The sequence below is a fragment of the Lontra canadensis genome, unplaced genomic scaffold, assembly GCF_010015895.1.
Source record: "Lontra canadensis isolate GAN:19392208 unplaced genomic scaffold, GSC_riverotter_1.0 scaffold84, whole genome shotgun sequence".
Lineage (NCBI taxonomy): Eukaryota > Metazoa > Chordata > Mammalia > Carnivora > Mustelidae > Lontra > Lontra canadensis.
Window position 1 is genome coordinate 5,135,704 of NW_022631078.1, and position 23,496 is coordinate 5,159,199.

The 23,496-nt window shown below is 60.5% G+C and overlaps 1 protein-coding gene across 1 annotated transcript in view; it reads left to right on the plus strand.

Moving 5' to 3' along the window:
• Window positions 1-20,869, plus strand: part of SULT4A1 (sulfotransferase family 4A member 1) — a 31,216-nt gene extending 10,347 nt beyond the window's left edge. Inside the window, exons 2-7 of the mRNA XM_032882819.1 lie at window positions 6,248-6,378; window positions 7,561-7,641; window positions 8,163-8,289; window positions 12,470-12,564; window positions 17,796-17,934; window positions 20,556-20,869. Of these exons, the coding sequence (XP_032738710.1) occupies window positions 6,248-6,378; window positions 7,561-7,641; window positions 8,163-8,289; window positions 12,470-12,564; window positions 17,796-17,934; window positions 20,556-20,668 (686 nt within the window). The 3' untranslated portion in view covers window positions 20,669-20,869. The remainder of the gene's footprint in view (window positions 1-6,247; window positions 6,379-7,560; window positions 7,642-8,162; window positions 8,290-12,469; window positions 12,565-17,795; window positions 17,935-20,555) is intronic.
• Window positions 20,870-23,496: the final 2,627 nt, after the last annotated feature.

Below are 23,496 nucleotides of genomic sequence, written 5' to 3' on the forward strand. Positions count from 1 at the left end.
ACCAGCAGTTCCTGCTGGGGGCCCCAGCAGTGGGGGGCACCTGATACCTCCGCGGGTGGTAGCTGTGATCGGGGACAGACGACAGGAAGCCGTCGCAGGCACGTTTCTTTCTTTTCTTTTTTTCTTTTTAAGATTTTATTTATTTATTTGACAGATCACAAGTAGGCAGAGAGGGAGGTGGGCCGGGGGAAGCAGGCTCCCCGCTGAACAGAGAGCCTGATGCGGGGCTCGATCCCATGACCCTGATGAGATCATGACCTGAGCCCAAGGCAGAGGCTTAACCCACTGAGCCACCCAGGCGCCCCCGCAGGCACATTTCTTTGGGGAATTTGATCCGGGGAGGCTGTGGACTAGGGGATGTCGAGCACAGTTCTCGGCTGGGATACAGTGCCAAGTCGGAAGTGGGGGTCACCTGAAAGCTAGGTTCCCAGCCCCCTCCCTGCTTGGCTCCCGGGATGCAGGTGGACCCCCAGCACAGGGAGCGGATGAGCTGTAATGATTCCCTCGGGCTCCGCCGGGAGATGCCCAGGCGAGGCCGCCCCAGATGCAGTTGGGCCCGCAGTTAGCAGGCCTTGCCCCCCTCAGATGGATGTGTTCTCCAGGGGCTCGTGCTCCCCTGCCGGTAGACTCAAGGTCTGCGGGTCTTCGTCTCCAAAACGAGGGACAGAGACCTGCAAAAACAAAAGGCAGGAGAAAGGAGCTTGGAGGAGTCCAGGGTGGTGCATGGAACAGGAGAAAACCCAAGACGGGGCACCCCCCTGCACTCCGGGCTCTGGAGAGCTGCCTCGAGAGCGGGGACGCGGCGCCCCCTGCAGAGACGACCGGCCAAAGAGGAGCAAGGACAGGTCGGACAGAACTCGGGATGAAGAGGACAGTCGTTTCCTCCACTTCGGATGGCCAAGTGGAGGAAAGATCTTGGGAAGTAGAAGAAAAGGTTTTATGAAACGGCAGACAGGAGCCAAGGGATAAGAAAATGGGAGGATCCCGGAGTTCCAGGAGCAGAACAGTCCTGGGGGAAGAGAGTGATGGAAAAGGGGATGTGGAGAGCATGAGGGCGTGAGCTGGAGCCCCCTGAGGAGCCGGTAGGATGGAGCTGGCCGGAGCACGCGGCTGTGTGGTCTTGGCGTCTCCAGAGGCGAGACGTGCCGTGCTTGGAGGACGGGGCAGCGGGCGCTCCACGGTCCCAGCACGAGCAGCTGGGGGGTTGGGACTGTGGAGCGTGGGTCTGGGGGAGATGCTCCCCGGTCCAGGATTCTGAACGCAGCCAAGCTGCCGGCCACGAGTGAGGTAGACGCGGATGCTTGCCTGCTCGGCCCCATGCTCAGGAGGCCTCGAGAGGCCGGGCTCCGCCAGCGCGTGGGAGGACCCCAGTGAGGGGCACGGGGAGAGGGGACGCGGTGCTTGTAGGCCGAGGGGATCCCGGGCGGACCGTGGTGGAGAGCAGAGGGGGCAGGGGGGAGTTCAGCGGAACCGAGAGCATCGCAGAGGGCGGGCTGCCGAGTTGGGGAGAGAACTGCTGGTGGCTACAAGGAAAACGAAGCAAGTAAACAGAGGCAGTGATTTACTCCGGGAAAATGAGAGTCTTGTACAGGAAAGTAAGTGTAATCCCTACCCGGAGTGCTTTGAGCAAAACACTTGGTTAAACTCCCAAGTACGCCCAAAACTCCTGCTCTGGCTATGCTGGGAGAAGGCAAGCGTGTGTGAGCGGACTTGGCCCATCCTTGTCTGCCTCTGCTGAGGACCCGTAGACTGGAAACTGGACCGTGAATGAACTACCTAGGCATGTTAGAAGTTTAAGGGTAAGAGAAGCTGAACCCAGAGTTTGCTCTGGGTGGGACTGGGGGTGGGGCGGAGGGCCGGATTTCCTGCGACTCGCTTTCTAGTACTCTGTGAGTTCTTAAACAAGGTACACGCGTGGCTTTAGTCGAAGAATGCCGCAGGGTCCCAGCCCCAGGATCCTGGCAGTTTGGGGCCCAGGGCTGACAGGTTCCCGCCACCAGAGTTCTGGTGGGAGTTTTGATGGGCTCCACCACCGTGTCGTGACAGGGGACCCTTGATTTCGGGGGAGTTCCGCCTAGAATGTCAGTGGCTTCTGAGGGGTCCGGACCCCGAGGCCCAGTGTCAGGAGGCGCTGCCGCTGCCCGTGGGAGCCGGGATTTGGCTGGAGTCAGCAGAAGCCCTTCTGGAAAGGATCGTCCGGTTGACTTGAAAGTGGAGCCGTCGGAGAGCGCGTGGATTGTGTTTTTGCCCAGGAAGGCGGCGCTGCCCCGCCAACCCTCCCGGTCACTGGCGGGAAAGCCTGGCTCTCCTCCGCCTCACCTTGGGTTTGCTGGCGGGCAGGTGGGCTCCTGGTGCAGGCTGCCTCCCGCGCCTGCCTCCCCCGCTGGCCTCAGTTGGCAGTGGGATGGTTGGGGGAGCTGAGGCCCCTCTTCCCCACCTGCTCTAGTACGCCCTGGCCCAGTGGCCGCAGGAGTGCGGGTGCTTCTGGCCTGGATGCACCCCTGCAGCACCGCCCCACCCCCGCTTCCCTGCAGGCTCCATCGTGGGCTCCATAGGGGGCTGGCTTCCCTGCCCTCATGTCTGCTGGGCGTGCTCGGATGCCCTGGGGCTGGGGTGGGTGCAGGTGGGGACCTGCAGACTTGGGTCCCCACTCCGGAAGCACTCCCCTTCCCAGCTCGCTGACCTCAGGCTAGTAGCCCAAACCGGAGACGCCGCGGCCTTATTGGCACAGGCGGTGCTCCATGGTCATCCTCCTGACCTGTGCAGGAGCTTCTCCCTCCCCCGCCCGGTGTCACCTGTTGTCTGGGATGTGGCTTGGACAGGAGCGGCCTGATGGCTTGTGTCCTTTGTTGGGATGAGGGTGGCCCGGATGGGCAGAGGCTGTGCTGTGTGCTCGTGTGCGTGCCGTCCTGGTAAGTGGAGCCGGTCATGGTCTTAGGAGCCCAGAGAGGCGCTCGTTTGGCTTGGAGCTGCTCACTTCATAGCCGTGCCCCCAACAGCCCTGTGAAGAAGGGGGGAGCATTGCCACATTTTTGAGGGGGGAGGACTCCCAGGGTGGCTCTTGGAGCAGGCCGGTTGAATGAATAAAGGGGCGGATGAAGGGATAGCCCTTGAATGGCCATCACCAGATCCTGAGGGAGGACTTTGACCTAAGTCCCGTGTGGGAGACACATAGCCCCACTGAGCGGGGGTGTCCACAGCCGGGCAGGAAAGGGCTGCGGCAGGGGAGAGCCGCCCCGGGTATGAAGGACGCATGGATGGTGGTCGTGGATGGTGGTCGTGGACACAAGCCCGTGTTAAGTCCCGTTTCCCAGGTGGGTGGGGGAGACCCTAGGGTCTTGTTCATGTGTCGGGCCCGTGTACTTACTGAGCAGCTACTGAGCGCCAGGAACCATGTGAGAACGTAATGTGAGTGCGGTCAGTAGAGTAACAGTCCCAAGCCATCCACGTCCCAACACACAGACCTGTGAGTAGTTCACCTTTTGTGGTGAGGCGGATGGAGGTTTCCAGACTGCTCCCGGGCGGGAGGCTGTCCTGGGCTCTGGGTGAGCTCGCTGGGTGTGCCCACGCGGGTTACCAACCGAGGAGGAAGGAGGAGGGGTGATACAATGTGGCGACAGCCGGAAACGGCAAGAGGACTTTTCCCCTGGAGTCTCCAATGGGGAGTGGTGGTGCCCGCACCCTGGCTGGAGCCCGCTGTGGTCTGTGTTGGCCTCTGACGTCCAGAGCTGTGGGACAGTAACTGCTGTTTGAAGCCACAGCAGCCCTAAGAACTAAGATGTAACTAAGACGTGTTCTCTGTCCTCACGAGCCCCCCAGTCATGCCAGTGCACCAAATGCGGTTGGAGCAGAGGCGCGGGGTGCTCTGGGGTGGGAGAGAGCTACAGACAGGTCACAGGGTGTCTGGGAAGGCCTCTGGCAGCAGCTACTCAAAGACCACGTTGGTCAGGCAGGAGGGTGATCCATTGAAGCCTTGGGCCGCAGGGGTGCTGAGTTCTGGGGGGAAGGGAAGACCCAGCCACAGCCCAGAGAGCCGGAGGGGTGGAGAGAGGAGAGGGGCCGAGAGCCGCTGGGACATGGCAGGTGGGGACACAGGTGGAGGGTCCCTGCAGCCGCCGAGGGGCCGACTGGGCTCACGCTGATACCCAGGCACCACCAGGGTGGCGGCAGTGGACGTGGAGAACAGAGGCCCAAAGGGAGAGACTGGGGCGCGGCTGGCGCCTGGTGCAGACCCTTCTGGACGGCGAGCCTGTGTCTGGGCTCTGGTTACGTTGACCCGTCAGTGCTGTTGCATCATCCTCTACAGCTGGTTTCCTCCCGTGATCATTCTTTCCCATCTTGCCAGCTGCAGAGGCCAGGGGCTGCCCACTGTCCTCGTCCCGTGTTTCCCGTTGGCTGCCCCAGTGCTGTGGCTTATGCTGAAGGCCAGGCCGAGTTGCTTGAGCAGGTAGAGGACATGGAGGGGCTGGAGGGGGCCATGGGGAACAGGTCAGCAGTGGGGCAGGTGGGGAGCTTCCGTGGGCTCTGAGGAGGCTGGTCTTCTGGCTTGGATACTTAGTGGAGGTGAGGTTGGGGCATGTGGAACTGATGGGTCACTGGCAACGTCAGGGGATGTTACCGTGCAGAGTGTCTGTCTGGGTCGCTGCCTGTGAGGGCTGCAGGGCTGGGGGCAGGGCCACTAAAGATGGGTCCTGAGGCTGTCCCTGGGAGAGGCCTGCTTTGGGAACTCTGCCCACAGTCTGATTTTGGAGGGCAGGTGCCCCGGGCCGTTGGGTGAACAGACTTCGCCAGGAGTAGGGTGGGAGCCGCACAGTTTGGCCTCAGGCTCCTCCTCTGTAAATGGGGGTGATGGTCGTCACCTTTCAGGCTGGTGGGAGGATCCCATGGCTAATAGGTAAAGTCATTTCTGTTTGACTTAAAAAAGCCACCACACTGTTTTCTCAGTGCCTTTGTTCCAAAGCTGCCTCTTCCAAGAAGTCTTCCTCAATCGACTTACCGTCTTTTGATTACTCAGCAGCCAAGGTTTGCTTGTGTGTTCAGAAAACAGGGGTTGGGCACGGCCATGTGCTGGCTGTCCGTGTAGAGCAAAAAACCAGGCCCATGTCTTTCCAGCAGGAGGGTGGGAGCCGCGAAAGCAATGTGCAGGCTGTTCCTGGCCTGTTGGCGCGGTGTGGGGCGGCGGGGAGCGTGTGAGTGTCAGATGTGGCCGGCAGGGAGTCCTCACACCTGTAGGGCCTGCTGGAGGGAGGGAGGGGCCCAGGCAGGCGCCGGCAGATCAGGTGGGGTGTGAGCTGGGTGCACTCCGACCGGCAGGGAGGCCAGTAGGAGCTCGGTGGTCAGAGAGCGGGGCAGTCAGGGGTGCCGGGTAGGGACACAGAGAGCTGTGGACAGGCCTGCAGGCCGTAGGGAAGGTCTCCTTTCTGAGGAGATGTGAGGTCCCTGTGGGGTCTTCGTGGACGAGGATGCCATCTAATGTCCGTGTTGGAATGGCCGATCTGCTGCTTTGAGGAAACCACACAGGTGGGTGGGCCGGGCCAAAGCAGAGTGCTGTGGGGGGTCTTGTGGCGCTGCCTGGGCTGGAAGGGACAGCTCTTTGCTCCCCCTGATGGCAGATCTGGGGTTGCTGAGTGTGGGCCTGAGCAGGGCACGGGCAGGTTGGCCGTTTGTGGTGGGGGCAGGTCCGGGCCCTGTGAGTCAGTGGGCAGCGCACATTCCTGGGTGTGCAGACGGTTGGGGGAGTGTGGAGCTGGCTTTGGTGGGGGGACGGCGTGAGGCCCTCTAGGGAGCACAAGCAGCCAGGAGGGCAGGGGTCTGAGGCGGTGTTGGGGGCAGCCAGCATTTGCAGAGTGGGGAGATGAGAACGAGCGACAGACGCGTCCCCCGGAGTACAAGGACCGAAGTCTGGAGGAGGAGGCCCCGGCCTGCGGGGTCTGTTTCTCGTGAGAGGTTGGGGGGTGGTGGTGGGATAGCACTGGGCTCGCCGGTAGTGACGTGGAGCGGATAGCCTGAGCGGCGCGGGGTCCGCACACAGGGACCAGATAAGGTGCTGGGGGTTACGCTCTTTGGTGTCCTGCCTGTCCCTAGGGTGTCCTGCTCTTTGCGGCTCTGCACTTGGTGGCTGGCTGGGTATGGGATGGGCTGTGGGTCTTCAGGCCCAAGTCTGGGGCAGCAGGTGCTGCCTGGAGAGTGGGGCCGGCTCGCGGGCTTCCTCTGAGTGCGGCCCCCTTGGGGGCTTCTCTCCCTCCAGGCACGAGCCTGCTGCAGGAGGTGGTCTACTTGGTGAGCCAGGGGGCCGACCCCGATGAGATCGGCCTGATGAACATTGACGAGCAGCTCCCGGTCCTGGAGTACCCGCAGCCGGGCCTGGACATCATCAAGGTACTTCTGGGCCAGTAGCACCCAGCCCCTAGGATTCCCTGGGGACCTGGAGTGACAGTTGCTCCTGGGGTTCGGGAGGCCCATGGTAGAAGGAGAGCAAAGAGCTGCCGGTCCCCATAGACAGCCAGGTGAGAGACTGATCAGCTGGAGCCCATGCCAGTGACCCTGAGATGAGAACAGTGGGTGACATGGGTGACTCTGAAGTAGAAAGGGGGCTCCCCGCTGTGGCTCACCCCCTCTGTCAGGGGAGCGCGGGAGGATGCGATGCTACGGTGGTCAGTGTCAGGAACGAAAGGGTCATTCTCCCGGAGTGCTGTCCCTCCTCGTGCTTGGGTACCGCTGAGATCCTTTGTCCCCTTCCCGTCCCTGTCCCCTCTTAGCTCAGGCCTCCTTTCCTGCGCGGACCACCTGTCCGTCCCCCACTGGATGAGCATTCTGAAGGAGAGCTCCGAGAGCGCCCCGCCCCCCATGTCGTTGCTCTCAAAGTCCAGGGGCCCGTGTACCCCAGTCCCTGCCTGCACTGCGGCCTCCGGTGGCTGCTGAGCTGCACCCGGCTGTTTGCTCCCTGGTGTGGAGCCGCGTGGGTCCAACCCTCGCCGACTCAGCCATGGAGCCCCTTGGGAGAGCTGTGCTGGGCGCCCACCACGGGCACTGCTCTATGGCCCTGGGTTGCAGCCGAGGACAAAACCGACAGCATTGCATTCCAGGGAGGGAGACCGGCAGGGGAGGAGCAAGGAGCTGTGGTTAAATGGTGATCAGCACTGTGTGGGGACAGCACCCAGGGCGGCCGTCCTCTCTGGGGACCCGCTGAGTAAGGTTGTGAAACAGGAGCCACGCGGGCGAGCTGGGACACGGACAGTGTGGACCTGCACGTTCCAGGAGCAGCAGGAAGGCCTGAGGCCAGTGGGACTGAGTCAGCAGGTGCCCCCAGGCGCCTCGGCCTCCCGTCTCCTCGGCTGCCCTTCACGGCCTGGGCAAGCCCTTGGAGCAGACCCCCAGGACCTTGATCGGTCGGCTCACGCTGTGGGTGCCCAAGGACAGGGACACGTCCTGTCCAGTCTGGAGGGTGGCCAGATCTTGGGTGAGAAATTTCCCGGTGGAGTGCAGGTCCTGACCGTTAGAAAGGCCGGCGAATGAGCGGCTGTGTGTCGTCTGAATGCCTCTCCCTCTGACCATCCGCAGGAGCTGACGTCTCCCCGTCTCATCAAAAGCCACCTCCCCTACCGCTTCCTGCCCTCCGATCTCCACAATGGCGAGTCTAAGGTAACCTGCGCCCCCAGCCCGGGCAGAGCTCCCAGCAGGCAGAGCTGGTCCGCCGCACTCGGGGCTGCTGCCAGGGTTCCTAGAGGCCCGCCGTGCCGAGCACCACAGAGGCCATCTTGAGCTTGTACCCCCAGCCTTTTGTCCACGTTTCTGATAAGGGATTTTCCTTACAGTCGAACTTGGGCTTGACCAGCTCGGGTCCAGCCTCTGCTCCTGTGTCAGGCCCAGGACCCGCCGCTGCTCACGGTCTCTGATCTTTCTCGTTTGCTCAGCATGTTCCGTTGATGAGGCCTCGATTCTCATCACCAGGGTCAGGCCCGTCGTGTTGCGGGATGGAAGTGTAATCAGATGCTCGGGCGTCGTCCCACCCGATGCTGTTAGCCAGAGGAGAATGCGCCTCTGGCGTGGGGGCCGTGCACACCTGGGGCCAGCCTGGGAGCCAGCCTTGGGGCTGGACTGGGCTGTCAGTTTACAGGGGGTCAGAGGAGCAGCGACTGAGCCGCCCGTCCCTCCCACTACAGGTCATATACATGGCGCGGAACCCCAAGGACCTGGTGGTGTCCTACTACCAGTTCCACCGCTCCCTGCGGACCATGAGCTACCGGGGCACTTTCCAGGAGTTCTGCCGGAGGTTCATGAACGACAAGTGTAAGTGTCTCAGCCTGCGTGGGTGGGGGTGGGGCTGGCTCGTTCCCTGAAGCCGTGCGTGTGCTCACGCTTTGCCCACGTCGCCCCCTGTTCCCCCCAGGTCCCTCGATGAGCACGCTGCTGGGGCCCACTGTCCCGCTGACAGGCAGAGAAGCGGGGCTCAGGGGTGCCTGGAAGCTCGGCAGGGGTAGTAGCGGGGGTGGGGGGACGCAGAGCCGGGTCCAGCTCGGGAACCCTTCACTCTCACCGCATCGCTGGGCTTCTGAGAAGGTCCCTGGTTGAAGCATTCCTCTTCCCGCCTGGATTCTGAGCAGTAGAAAGCGAGGGAGGGAGAGTTCTCCTGTTGGTGACAGAGGCCCGACTGGGGGCTGTGGCCTCGTGGGAGGGCCCCGGGGGCTCTGAGCTGTGCTCGAGGGTTGGGCCAGAGACTTGGCCCCCAGCCCCGGGCTGTGTGACGGGCAGGGGGTGCTCTGCCAGAGCTCATTCCCAGGAGAGAAGGCGAGGGGGTACCCGGCTTGCTGGGGACCCTCCCTGAGCTCCCCTCTCCGGGACAGGAGCAGACTGGATCAGGGACCTGCCGAGGTGGCTCCCCCATTGCCATCCGTGGCTTCTCTGGCACCTTCCGGGACCCCCAGTGGCAGTTGGGTGAGGGATTGCTTGCAGGGCTGGAGGTGGGCTGCGTCAGTGCAGGGAGTGACTCCTGGCCCAGATGGCTTATGTCCCAACTTGAGTCTTAGCGCTCAGCCCTGCCGTCCACTTGTGTGACCCCCGTCCGAGGCTCTGCAGCGAGCCTGTGTGGCAGGAGTGGGGTGAGGTGCTTGGGGCGAGCCGGGAACGCCCTGCCCCCGATGAGCGCCGGGTCGCCGGACTCGAGCTGCCTCCCACACCGCACGGAAGGCCGGACCCTCACAGGTGCCACACTCCCAGGGCCCTCCGTGCCCGAGCCCCTCGGGATCTGCTTCAGTGGCACCAGGGGCAGCGTCCAGGGGTGGAGGCTGCCCTGGAGCCTGCAGAAGACCCTCTGCCCAGCCTCCCTGTCCCCCGCCCCCCACCACCTGGCTCAGGCCCTTTCTGGTCTGCTGGGTGTTTGGAGCCAGACACGGACGCGGTTTTCAAAACCATGTTCTTAAGTCCCAGCGCGTTCTGCCTTTGGAGAAGAGCGACCAGCTCAGGCCTGTGCCCCATTAAGGAGTCAGCGTCCACCCAGTCAAACTGCCACCTGGTGTTGGTCTTACGTTAGTCTCTTGCTCAGGCCAGGGGATTTCAGTTATCCTAATACAGGTCTTCGTGTTTTGAAGGTCACGGCCCATTTCTTGAAGGTCAAGGCCACAGGCACTTGCTGTGATCGCACCCAAGCCTCTGTACACGTGTACTTAGCCCCCCACGTTCTCTCTCCACCCAGCGCTCGCAGCTGGTGCACCGTAGCTCGGGCCCTCGGAGGCTCTCATTCTCTCCTCCATCTGCGCATGGAAGGGGCAGTGGCCAGCCCCATTCACTGACAGAGCGAGCTTCGAGGAGCCGCTGACGCAGGCCTGCCCTTGGGTGTTGTAACCCGTGCACTTGGGGCAGGCGTGCCTGGGGCTGCATGTCCCAGTGACAGGAGTGTCGGAGACTCGCTGTGTAGACAGGGTCGCTCCCAGAGAGGGGGCTGAGTCAGCTGCTCTTGTCCCGGATAATCTGTTTGGATAAGCACACTGACCTCCCACAGCAGAGGGACCCCGGTGGGCAGAGGCTGGGGGGGCCCCGGTGGGGTTCCTTCCCAGGGTGACACATCCTGAGTGGGAAGAGCAGTGTCTCCACCAGCAAGGTCTGTGGCCCTTTCTCTGCCGGCTGGTCGGGGCTCAGAGACACAGGCCATTGTTGTCCTTGTGATCATTGACCCCACAGGAGTGACCACTGTCCCCATACCTCACTGTGCCCCCCACCTGTGTTCTCGTGTGTAGTGACCACTCTCCTCCACCCTCACTGTCCCCACATCACCCCTCCTGCTCAGCCCCCAAGTCCTCCCCTGGGGCACTGCTTGCCTGTTGTGCAAGTTTGCTCGTGCAGCCCCTTGGAACGACAGGGATTTTCTTAGCTTCTGTGTTCATGGCTGTTGGACTCCTGCTCTGTCTCAGGGCTCAGGTCACCTAGACTGCGTGCCATCCTGGGCACTGATGCGGGAGGCAGGTTCTCCTCTTGGGGCCTCCGTGATTATGAGCCTGTTGGTGAGTCGGTCCTCATTCCTTCTCCAGACTCTGCCTCGTCTTCTCTCCAGTGGGAAGCCCGGCCTGGCTGTTTCAAGGCCCGCCTAGGGTGTATGGAGTGTGAGGTGCTGGGCTAGCCAAGGAAGGGGTGCCATAGGGACCCCAGCCCAGCCACTAGACCTCTACAGTGAGGGGACTGAGGCCCCTGCTGGCCAGGATTTACCCCGCAATGGCTTCCAAACTAGGCCTCTTGGCTGAACCTGTGTTCTTTTCCTTCTGTCATCTCTGCCTTTCCCCCCACCATGCCAGAGCCCCTGCTTCGTTCCTCATAAAATGTGGGTTGGGGTCTGGTTGGCCTGAAAGGGGCCTTTCTGTTGTGATCTGGTCCTTAAGGCCAGCCATTAGCGACCCCTGGCCCACTCCCCATCCTTCAGAAACCCTTTGGGCCATGGGCCAGGCTGCTGTCGTGCTGCCACCTGCTGGCGAGATGGCAGACTGCAGGGGCTGGCCTTGGCAGGAACTGGGTCTTAGGTTTTCCCCACCTCTGTGGGCCTGTAAGTCTGCAAGGTTCTCAGCAGCTTGGGGGCCGAGGCTACGTTCTCTGCTTGAGGTGTGGCTCTGGCAGGGGCGGTACCAGTCCCCTGCCACCCTTCGTCCTCTGAGCCCCTCAGCAGTGAGCGGGACCCAGTGTGGGAATGGAGAGGGAGAGGGAACGGAGGCTCACTTCCCTCTGCAGGCTGCACTCGCGCTGTCCCCGGGCCCTGCCGTGCTGGGAGGCACAGGTTCTGTTGTCCAGGAGGACGTTCCAGGAGGACGAGGCCCCGGAAGGGGAAGCAGCCTGACTGGGTTCCGCAGCTGGGGCAGTCCTGGAGAGGCTGCGTCACCCAGAGGCTGTGTCCTCTACCATTCTGCTGTGCTCCCTCTTTCCCCTCCGATCTAGTCGCTGTGCCCCGAGCCACCCTGATGGCCTCGTGTCCCTTACCCTTCTGAGTCCATTTGCAACCATTGTGCACCCTTCAAGGTTTGTGCCCACATGGGACGGGGCTCCCCTCTGTCCACGGTGCCTCCCTCCCTGCGCTGATCAGTCCATAGCCTCGCTGCCGGTCTGGTCTCCTTGTTGGTTCCCGCCAGGCCAGGAGCTCTTTGAGCCCCAGGCCATGAAGTGGGATCCACGGGCCCGGGTTTGTGAGACGGGTGGGCACCCCAGTGAGCGAGGGTGCAGGCAGTGCGGCCACCGCTCCAGGCCGGCACCCAGTACCCAGCGGCTGCTTGCTGGTGCCGGGCGGGACAGGCACCGCGTGGCTGAGGCCTTCCTGTGTTTAGTGCGGAAGCCCCCTTAGCCTGAGGAGGGGGGTGAGAATCCGTAGCCTCGATAAAGAACATCTCCAAGCAGACCCTCCTGCGCACGTGACCCTTACCCCAGCCAAAGCCCCGAGGAGCGTGGGAGGCGCAGGGCTGTGGTGTGGGGCACGAGGCTCGTGCGTCAGGACGGAGCACGCTGCCTCTCTCCACCTCTGCTCTGTCTTGCTTCCACCCGGCCCTGCTTCTGCCTGTGGGCCACCTGCCTGCCTGCTCCCGCACATCATCCCCCCTGCCAGCAGCCCCCCACCGCCGTCTCCGTTCCCCCGGGCTCACACTCTTCCCGGTGACCTTGTGTCAGACAGAAACTCATGGGAGCCAAGCAGCTTCCGTCCCCCGGGTGAGCAGAGGCCTTTGCCCAATGGTCGGGGCTTCAGGGTGTGCGGGAGGTGCGTAGGGAAGGGGGCTGCGAGCTGTTGGCAGGAGAGACTTGCACGCGGCCAGGGGACGTGGGACTTCAGAGGGGGCTCATCTGTGAGACCACCCCCGGGGCTGAGAGCTTGCTCCTCCCTTCCCGAGCCACAGCTCCTGGGCAGTGAGAGGGGAACCTTCCGGAAGGCAGGGAGCCAGGCCACCCCACTTGTGCACGCTTGCTCCCCTGAGGCCGTGACTCACCTGTTCCCTTGCCTCCACAGTAGGTTACGGCTCCTGGTTCGAGCACGTGCAGGAGTTCTGGGAGCACCGCATGGACTCGAATGTGCTTTTCCTCAAGTATGAAGACATGCACCGGGTGAGTGCGGCAGGCGGCCAGCTGTGCAGGCCGGTGCCCCCGGCCCCGCAGCTCCTAGTGCAGGAGCCCTCCCGCCCCTCGGACGCCACGGTGGGCGTGACTGGAGCGCGCAGCTGGACTCTCCGAGACCCCTGGCTTCTGGGCGGCAGGACTCGGAGGTTCCAGGGGTGCACAGAGTCCTCCCGGCCAGGGCCCTGCCCCCAGTACCAGGCCCATCTGTCCCCCATCTCTGGGGTCAGGGTCACCCTCACTTACGGCCTGGCCCCAGGGGCGGTCTCTGGGTTGGGCTCACTTAATTCTAGAAGGCATTTTCCCTCTCTGCTATGTCATCTCTGGAGGGACATTCTGACGTTTCCCCTTTCTTACAGCAGACGAGAGGCAAGCTTTCCCCAAGTCCCTTTCTTCTCTCACTTCTTGGCCGCACGTGGCTGTGGCTCCCCTCAGAGTTGTCCCCACTCCTGAGCCCGCTCTGGCCGGGCCCGCCCCTGCACCCCCAGTGCTCTGTCAGGGCTGCCCACGGCCTCCCATTGCTCAGTCCGGTGGCCGGTGTTCCAGTCCTCCCACCTGGCCTGGCGGCAGGCGACTAGAAATGCTGCCTCCTCTGCCCGGCCCTTAGTGGCCGGCTGGACCCGCGTCCCTGGCTGTTCTCCTCTTGTGGCCCAGCCCGCCTCAGCTCTCCTCCCATCCTAGCCTTGCTCCCTTCCCCGGTGACCCCAGGCCAGACGTGGACCTTCCCCAGACTCGCTCTCCACTGACCGCCGCTTGCACCTTGCTCCTGGAGCACGTCTGAACCAAACTAGAGGTTTTCTTCAAATCCTCTGAAGTTCCTCCATGTGAGGTGGTGGCAGCCAGCTCCGTCTGGGTCACTCGGGTGAAAGTTGTGAATCCTCCTCGACTTCTGACTTTCTCTCACACCCTATGTCCATCTTCCCAGTCCTGTGGCCTCTGTTCAGGATATGCCCCTTATCTGACCATCTGTCCCCCATCTCTGGGGTCAAGGTCACCCTCACTTCCGGCCTGGATCCTCGCTGGCGTGGACTCGTGGGTGGCCTCCCTGTGTCCCCTCAGGCCTGTGTGCTGTGCAGTGTCTGCTCCAATGGCACCCGCCCCTGTCAGACTGTGCCCAGTGGCCACACGTTGTCCTGGGTGTAGCTTGGGGCCCACATGGCGGCCTGGTGCCCGGGCATCTACCTCCACGCTGGCCTGCTTGCCGTTCCTTCAGCCTGGCGGGCAGGCTTCTGTTTGCCGTGGCCCCGCCTGGAATGTTCTTCCCCTCTCGAGTCCACATGGGTCACTCCCTCACTTTCTCCTAGTCTTGGTTTCCGTCAGTGACACTTCCCTGGGTCCCCACTTGAAGTCGGCACCTCCCAACCCAGCACGTCTCTCTTCCCCTTCATTTTTCTCCACAGCGTTTACCATCCCACCCCATATCTGCTCGTTCGTGTCTGTGTTTCGCTCGCTGTCTTTCCTGCCAGAACAAGGTCCCCTGGGGCGGGGAGTTTTGGTGCTGGTTTATGCTTTTAAGTTAGTGCCTCACGGGTAGCAGGTTCTCGGGAAACATCTGTGGGTCGGACGGACGGCCTTCAAGGTGGAAGCCCTTCCTTGTTAAGCAGCCAGAGGCCTGTGGAGTGAGGAGCTTGTCTGGGCTGGGCTGTTCCAGCTCCTGCCCGCACCGGGGCCCAGCCACTCCCTACAGCGTGGTGGCTGCGAGTGGGTGGGGAGGACGGCACCAGGTGGACCAGCCCGGTGCCCTGACCGAGGCTGTGGCCCAGGCCTGGCTCTCTCTGTGTCTGGGACAGTCCACATGGTCCAGGCGGTGCAGGTGGCGACAGGGATTGGAAGTGCACTTGGTGACGCTGGGCCAGCTCGGCAGGGCATGGCATGGAATTTGGTGTGGATCACGCAGAGACCTGCTAGGAAACAGGGAAGGAAGGGCGGGCTCTGCATGGAGACGGAGAGCTCGCTTTTGGCCTCATGGAGTTTGAGGAGGACCGTAGGATAGCCAGCAGGGATGCCACGAACAGGGGGCCACAGGACAAGCTCAACAAGGGGCACAAGTGGTTTGGCCACCCCCCGCCCCGGCCACCCTGTGAGTCCCACCTCCCACGTTGACCCCGGGTAGGCCCCGTGAATTTGGAGACCTGGATAGGTACGCTGCAAGCAGGAGCCTGGGGAGGGCTCAGGGGCCAGGGCTTGCCCTTGCACAACACATGTGGGATGCCCACGTGTCCCACGGAGGTTGCCATGGGAAGAATGGCCCTGCCACCAGCCCTGCCTGCCTGCCGGACGTGGGGGCGATATCGTCCTGAGGCTCCTGGGCCCCGGCGACCTTCAGATGGCTGCAGCAGAGCGGTGCCTCTGGCGAACCAGCGCCCTGCTCGCCATGGGGCTGACCGGGGTGGTGGGGGTGGACCGCTCACCCTGGGACCTGTCTGGGCCCGAGAGCTGGGAGGTGAGATCGCTCCTTCGTCACAGAGGACCGGGAGGCTCCTCAAGCAGGGCCAGGCATGGGCAGGCCAGGCTGTTTGCGGGCACTCAGCAGGTGTCTGTCATTGTAGCACATGCTTGAGGGCAAGTGTACAGATCACCAGTCCACACCTCGATAGACTTTTTACAGGTACGTGTCTGTGTGATTGTCCAGATAGAGATCGAGAACATTGTTTCTTCCTCCGGTGGATGCCTCTGCTTCCCCACGGCAGCCCCTCCTCTGACTGCTTTTGGTTCCGATTAGCTTGGCTCGTTTTGGAACCTCCCAGGAGCAGACGCTGGGGCATGTGCGCGGGCGTTTGGCGGCTTGTGCTCTGCGTGGTGTCGTGGTTCCTCGGGGCCTCGTGTGCCGGGTGGTTCTCACGTCCATAGGAAATTTCGCTGTAGCAGGAACGTGGCCCATGTGTCTGTTCGGCGTCACTGGCCCTTCCAGGGGTTTCTGTCCGGGGTAGTTGGAGATAAAGTGCTGTGAACATTCCTGTGTCTTGGTGGACACGAGTTTTCTTTCCCCGGGCGCCTCCCTGGGGTGGGCGTCCTGGGACACTGACGGTCTGATGGTCACCCAGACCACGCTCGTTCCCGCCTGTGCCACAGGCCTGGTGTCCGTCTAGTGCGTGCACACCTGTGGGGGCCGGGAGCCGCAGGAGACTCAGCAACGAGCAACTGAAACCATTATTTTAGTCACTAAACCACAGGGAGTGGGCCGCACCCTTTACATACAACTCGTGGCTAAAACACAGACAGTCGCCTGGCCTCGCTGGGTTCATTCCTGGCCCTTCATGGTGAGTGTTCATTCTGTGCCTTACTGGGCCCCTCAGCGAAAAGTTCATAGACGGCCTGGTTTCCATCGCAGTCCACACCACCAGCCCCATCCGCACTGGTCTCCGTCTGGACTCATGCTCCCAGTGCCAGAGGGACCAAATGGCCTTTCCTGCGGTTAAGATCCTAATTTCTAACTGTTTACTCTTTTTTTTGGAAACTTCAGTAAGGGTGTAGACACCTTTGATAGAGGTTGAGTGAGTATACATCACATTTTTAGGAGTTCTCCTTGTTTACATTTTACTTCAAACAAACAGCCCCCAGTGAACGTCATCGGTCTCCGGGAGCGCAGCCAGGCCTGGCATGTTCTCATCTTGGGGTCGGAGGATAATACTTGGCACCTGCGCTCTTGCCGCCTCGTGCGTCCCCCCAGGGGTTCCCCCATCTCCCCATTTGCTGTGGGCTGTGCACGTGAGCAGGACACATCGAGGCTGCCCAGGTCTGTCCCCCCAGAGGTCCCGCAGTCACTTGTGAGGGGTGCTTGCCAGCCACAGGTGAGGAGTCTTGACTGTGACCACATGGCAGTGCTGGGACTGGACTGGGGATGCCGGGGAGGTCCCATCTGCTGTCCAGAGCTAGTCTGTGGCTGGGACGCTGCCTGCCCGCATGACTCAGTGTCATCACTGGGAAGCATGCTGGTGGCAAGCAGCCGGGTGTGTGCTGGCAAGTATGCCTCCCTCCCCGGGCTGGAGGTGACACCAGTGCTGTGTGTCCCCGTGAGGGTTCTGTTGGCCGCTTTGGCAGTCTGGGTCCCTCTCCTGTTGTGTCACCTCCAAGTGCCGCTGTCTTTAATTTTTGTTGCTGCTTTTTGCCTTTTAATTAGAGATACTGGGTGGCAAAGCAGGGAGAGAAGCTCTTCCTATTCCTTTTAATTCTAATGTTTCTTGCACTGCCGATCCCGGCCAAGCTCTGCACACGGGCCCTGGAGCCGAGCACCTGTGCCGCTCTCCGGTGGGAGCCCCTGAGCGGGGGACAGCTGTGAAAGTGGGACACGGTGCCCAGTGGTGATTACCGTGGGAATCCCGAGAGAGCTGATGCTCAATCCAGCTTCCCCAGAACTTTTTCTTTTTTTTTTTTAAGGTTTGCAGAACACCGGGTAAAGAAATTAAATAGATTTCTTTATCGTAGGACTTTTCAGAGGCTTTACTCCATGAATTGCTTTATAAATCATCAAGGAGGCAGTGGCCTCCAGCGTCTTCCTGATGCAGGGCCTGGACATTGCCAGAGTTGGGAGACGGCCTGGTGACAGGTCAGGGTTCTGGGCACGACATTTGACAATGTACAGATCAAGAACATTAGGCACCTTGGTATTTCCCAGGGAAAAGGGTGGTGGGGGCAGGGGCTGTGTGGTGAGCAAGTGTGTGCCCCTCCCTCGCTAATGCTCCCTCTATCCAGAAGGGGGCAGTGTCGGGGCCCAGAGATGGCTTTATGTCCCTCCAGTCAGCCGTCACTGAACCCTCACACCAAGCCAGCTCCTCCTGCCTGGTAAGGTGGGCTGGCGCTGGGGCCTCTCTGGGGTCCCTAGGGGCATCCTTGTTTGCCCAAGTGCCAGCTGGTTATGGCTGATGGCATGGAAGGAAGGGGAAGGAGAGGGAGAGCCGGTGTGGCTCATGGCACAGCTCTAAAGTGAGTTTTCCTGTCTTGCTGCTGTTTTGAAATGGCCACAGCGAGGTGCACAACTCACGTCTGCTCCAGATCCCCCAGAGGACTGGGGTTTCAGTTCCAGCCCTGCCGCTTGAGAACGGAGTGCCCCTGGGCAGTTCCTTAACCTGGATTTCTTTCCAATCAAAGCCAGGATCAGGCTTGTCTAGAGGACCGAGTAGGGAAGTGTCTGCAGAGCCCCTGGTGAGTGACCAGCCAAGAGCCTTGGGTCAGCAAAGGCACCGCCCCTGATGGGCTCCCTGCTCTCTGCTCTTGTGTTCCAGGACCTGGTGACGATGGTGGAGCAGCTGGCCAGATTCCTCGGGGTGTCCTGTGACAAGGCGCAGCTGGAGGCCCTGAGCGAGCACTGCCACCAGCTGGTGGACCAGTGCTGCAACGCCGAGGCCCTGCCCGTGGGCCGGGGTACGCGCCCTGCACCCCCCCAGCCCTCCCAGCCAGGGTCTGTGGTGCCCCATGTCCCTGTTCCCTGCCCTGGGCCTCGTGTCTCTGGAGCTCTCGAGCAATGGGGGGCCCCTGCTGGCATGGCATTGCGACTATGCGAGTGGCCTTGGAGATCTCGGGGTGACTGTCGGGATGTGGGCTCTGTGTGCAAAACAGTGCAAGCAGGTGCCTTTCCCGATGGCCCCACAGAGCAGATCCCGGGGTGGGTTCGGGCTGTGAGATGTGAGCCCGAGGCTGGCAGCCTGCAGCTGGCTGCAAGAAGCTCCCCCGCGAGGAGCAGGGGCGTCTCCCCCTTTGTGGGGCTCCATCGGCTCCTCTCCATCCACACCGTGGGCCCCAGCACCACGTGGGCCACGGCGGGGAGACTGGTGCTCGCTTCTGGCGCCGCAGTTGCCTCCTGGGCATGAAACGGGTGAGGCGGAGGACGCGGTCCAGGCAGGAGCCCTCGGCACGTTTGCCTGGGTTGCTGTCTGTCCTCGAGGTTTGCGATGTTGAAACTGCTTGCTGGTGGAGACCTCGGTGTTAGAGCGCCCTGACCCTGTGGTGGGGGCGGTGGTCCCAGGAGCCACCGTCCTGGCAAGTACGAATTGCCTGTGGCACTTGGTGTTACACACCTTCCGTGGGTTCCCAGCTGGGCGAGCTGGGACCTTCCTCAGGTGACAGCGTCCAGAGGTGCCTCCAGAGCCCGCAGTGCGTCTCAGAGGCGCGGCTCCATCCAGGCTGGTGCCAGCCCATGGCAGTGTCCTGGGGAGGGCCTCGGGCTCCCCAAGATCCCGCTCTTCCTCTAGAAAGGGGCGGTGCTGAAGGTCAGGTGGAGGGCACCCTCCTGCAAAGGCAGAGCGGGCGGCTGGAACCACAGCACCCTGCAGACATTTCCTGGCTGCATCTTCACAAATATTTATTATTTAAAATTTATTTGCTCTTTTTTCATTTCACTTTTGCTGTGTTTTGTTATCCTTGGATGTGACCTTCTCCAAAATACCCCTTTTGGTTCATTTGCGTGGTAAAGGAGTGTCGAGAACATACTGCGCACCCATATGCTCCTTCTGATGTGTTTGCTTTATCATTGTTTACCTTGGTTTTGCTTTATTTCAGTTCTTTGATTTTGTTTTCTTTTAGCACATTGCCTCTTTGCTCAGAAGACCTCCTTGCGTTGGTGAGAACGCAGGGCTGTGTAGCCAGCCGCATTGCTTAACTTTGATTCATGTCACAGCATAAATTGCACTGTCTTGATTCCAAACCCTAAACCAGGTGGGTGACTCCTTTGATGAGCTCTCAGCTGCCTCGGCTGAGAAAAATAATCATGGAAAAATATATTTATAGTGTGGTTGGTCTAGAAGATTCTAATTTTGTCCCTCAGATGTCAGTAGAGGGTACCAGGAACACTTTCTCGTTTCCCCCTGCCCCAGACATGGATATATAATGTCTCATTACCGGAGAGAAAAACCCTGTCCCGTCAGGTCTAGTAGCTCAGCATCTGCAGGGATGCATTTTCTCCTTCCTGAGGTCCCGTCAGGACGAGGACTTCTGTTACTAGTGGAGCTAATAACGGATATTGGCTGGAGACAGTCACAGCTCTGATCTCAGAGATGCTGATGTGGGAAGGAATTCAAAACAAGCATCTTGGTCCCCCAAGGGTATTCCTTAAAAGCATGGGGACAGTGCTCCGGCGACAGTCCTCATGCACCTGGAGCTGGGGGTTCGGAACCCCCACGCCTGCCATCTTCCCGGGCACTGCTCGTGTCTGAGCAGACCATCCGAAGGTTCTGTAGTTACCGAGCAAAGTGGGTTTGGTGGCCTTGGGCATTTTGAGCTCTCTCTTTCTCCCCTAAGTGTTCATAAAGGAGCAGCTAGCCCGTGCCTGCCTGATAGTCCGCAGGGCCCATGCTCCTGCATATCTGCCCAGAAAAGGTTTCTGTTCTGACCGAGCCTCCCTGAGCTGGAGCGGCACCGAGCGGCTGGGCATCGCCCCCAGCTTACTTCCGTGGGGCTCAAGTCTGCCAGCCACACGTCTGGCATCTAGTTGCAAAAGCTCGTTTACACTGTGTCTCTTCTGTTCCCTTTAAATTCCTCCCCAAGGTTGCTTCTCGCAATCTTTACTCTTGACTCTGTCAGGAGGCTTCCTACTCACCATAAAAGGTTCTGCCTTTTTGGATGGTTTTTTCCTCTTTGCCAATTCTCCAGAAGCAGATGCCACCTTGGTGGAGCTGTTGAGTCGTGAGTGAGTAGTGATACCCCAGAGAAGCCAAATGCACATGGTGCCCCGAGTGGTAGAGCCGTTGCACAGACACCATCCGTTCCCTGGGGCGTGCTCCCAGCTGCTGGGGATGCGCCAGTGGCCGGGGGCCGAGGCCCTGCTCTCGAGCCTCAGCGGGGGAGGGACACCCAAACGGCCAGATTCGGGGAGATGGGCTCCGCTCGTCTGGAGTTCAGGTGGCTTGTCCTACACTTGTAGGCCAAGTTCAGAGGGGTCCAGGAATAGATCTGGAACCTTCCAGAACCTTTTCCAAGGCTCCCATTGGTTCGGGATCTGGCCTGACAGCAAGTGAGTTCAGCACGTTCTACTCTCTTTTGTGTTTCAGGAAGAGTCGGGCTCTGGAAGGACATCTTCACCGTCTCCATGAACGAGAAGTTTGACTTGGTGTATAAACAGAAGATGGGGAAGTGCGGCCTCGCGTTTGACTTCTGTTTGTAATAACAGCGACAGCAGACTTGCATGCCCACAGTACCCAGACCCTCCACTAGCTAAAAGTCCTGTACGCACTCATTTGTTCCTTGCTGGACGAGCTCCGGGAGCGGTGTGAGGCCCGGGGGAGGGAGGGAAGCAGCAGAGACGCTGGAGGAAGAGGGGCCCTTGCTTCTGACCCAGAGCAGCTGACTCGCCTTGGGGATGTGAAGGCTCCGTCGGATTACACCCCTGACAAAGATCGCAGGTTCGGTGGCCTGTATCCTAAGTATAAAGTCTGTAACATATGCAGCTAGAATGTCTACCTTTTACAACCCCACATTATTTATTGTATTTTATAGAGCTTTTCACTGGAAATTTAAATAAATGTCAGTAAACCAAATACAAGTTCATTTCCAAGGGGACTCAGGAGCGAGCCACACCCGGATGGTAGGAAGATCTCAGGGCTGACTCTTTATTTTTGTAGATTCGTTCTGTAAGGCACAGACGTTCTGTTCTCTCCTGGCTCGGGAGGAAGGTGAAGACCCAGGATGAGGTGGGTGTGGGGGGGCGTGATTTGTTTTGATGAGTTCAGTTCTTTGTAACCTAAACAAAGCAGACACTGTCCGGCAGGCACTTGTGGAAAGGTTGTCCCTCTGCGGAGACTCCCCGCGGGTGGCCTCAGAGGCCCAATCCACGGGAACTGTTGGAACATTCCTTGAGGGAACCCGCCCAGGGAGGCCGGCAGATGGGGTCCAGCGCGTGACTTGAGAACCTGCCCCAGAGCCTGAGCGTGGGCAGAGCCCGAGTTCCCGTCCCGCTAACCCCGGTTCCCTGCTCCCGGGGCCGTTTACGCGGGTGAGCAGGCGCTCGACCCCAGACCCCCCAACCTTTGTCACTTGGTTCGTTCCGTCTGTACCTGAGGCGCTCGGCCGTGGGAGAACCAGCTTGCGGGTTTAACGCCCTCTTCCACTCAGACTGCTTGGCCATCTTGCCTTTGTGCCTCAGTTTACCTGCGGGAGCAGAGGTGGTGTCTTGACCGCCCCACGCCTTGCGTCCCCGTCTGACCCACATTTGGCGGGAGAAGCGTTGAGACTCGGCCAGGCGGTCTGTGTGTCACTGCTGTGCTGGGACTGGGGTCGGCTGGATACACACGTGGCCGGGAAGTGCCCAAGGTGGGGGCTGGAGGGTCGCTGCTGTGTGAGGGTCTCTGGGCCGTGTCGCTGCCTCGGAAACGGAGCAGACACGTGCCATTGTCTTGTTTGTGAAGGAGCAGCTTGGACAGGGCAGGTGGTACGCGGCGTAGTGTATGGTGGGCTTGGAGGCACCTTTTCTGTGTATCTGTGAGGGAGGCTGCTTTCTGTGAAATTTCTTTTCTATTTTTCTATTTTCAGCACTGTATGGATATTACTGAGCACCACACATGGTAACGTCTGTGCTTGCTTGCATCTTTAATAAAGACACGACCCATGCCTTGTGTTGCGCGTGTGCTGATGGGTGGAGAGGGGCAGCGTTTTGGGGCAGCGCGACTGGGGGCCCCGTGGACGCCAGGTCCTTGGGGCTGACCATGGGGGGCCGGGGGCAAAGACCCACATTGGTCTGGCTGTTTCACTCCGATCTGAACATTCCAAGCGGTGACTCCCCTCATTTATTTGTCCGTTCACCGTTGCTGTTTCTTAGAAGCTGAAGGGAGGGTTGGGGAAACAGGAGATAGGGGTGGAGGGGGTCCCCCCGGGAGGGTCCCATGTTTAATGCAGCTCACGGCTGCATATGTGGGGACCTGCCCAGCTGATTGCACTTGGCCACTTTGAATTCCAGAGCTTGCTTTCCTGATTCCTAGCGGCAGGAAAATCCAGGATTTCATGTTACCTGACAAAGCTCAGGCTTTCTGGAAAGCACGTTTGTTTTCAAACAGGCCAGTTCCTTCAGGTCTCGGGTGGAACCCCAGAACTACTATTGGTCTCCATAATTACTCTAGACCCCAAGTTAGTGCATGGAGGGTCTGGTCTGCTGCCCCAGAGGGGCTGCTCCCAGGCCACTTAAAAACCACCTGAAATCAAACAGGAACTGAGGGGGGCGCCTGGGTGGCTCAGTGGGTTAAAGCCTCTGCCTTCGGCTCAGGTCATGATCCCAGGGTCCTGGGATCAAGCCCCGCATCAGGCTTTCTGCTCAGCGGGGAGCCTGCTTCCCCCTCTCTTGGCCTGCCTCTCTGCCTGCTTGTGATCTCTCTGTCAAATGAATAAGATCTTAAAAAAAAAAAAAAAAAAAAAAAAAAAACAAGCAGGAAATTGAGGGCCAAGTCCGTGAACCCAGAGGCAGGCGGAGCCATGGGTCTCGCGCTCACTCCGCTAGTGTCCCCAGCCCTGTGCCCTTGCTGTGTCACTTCCTTTACTGGACCCATTTTATTCAGGAAACACTTGAGCGCCCATGAGGCCCTGGAGCCGCTGGGGGCGCTGGGGTCCCACAGGGAGCATAGAAGGGCCAGACCCCCAGGGAAACCAAGTCTGAGGAAGGCTGGCCCCGCCCTGGCTTGGAGTCCTGGGGAGGGGGGTGTGCAGGAGTGGGCGGGGAGGGCAGGGACTGCTGGACACTGGGCTGTGGGAGGGGGCTGATGTGGTAGGAGCCCCATTTTGGAGGGGTAGCCAGGAGCTGCCCCCTGAGGGCCTTAAGGGCCTGGGAGTTTGGATTTTGGAGCAAGAGCTAGGAAGCCACAGAAGGGTTTGCTCAAAGGAACGCTGCCCAATTTGCATTTTTGCAAGCACCCTGACTGAATGGGTAGCAGGGCCTTTATCCTGGCTGTGTGACTTGGTCCCCAAAATGAAGGGGGGTAGGGGGCGGGGCTGTATTAGATCAGCTCC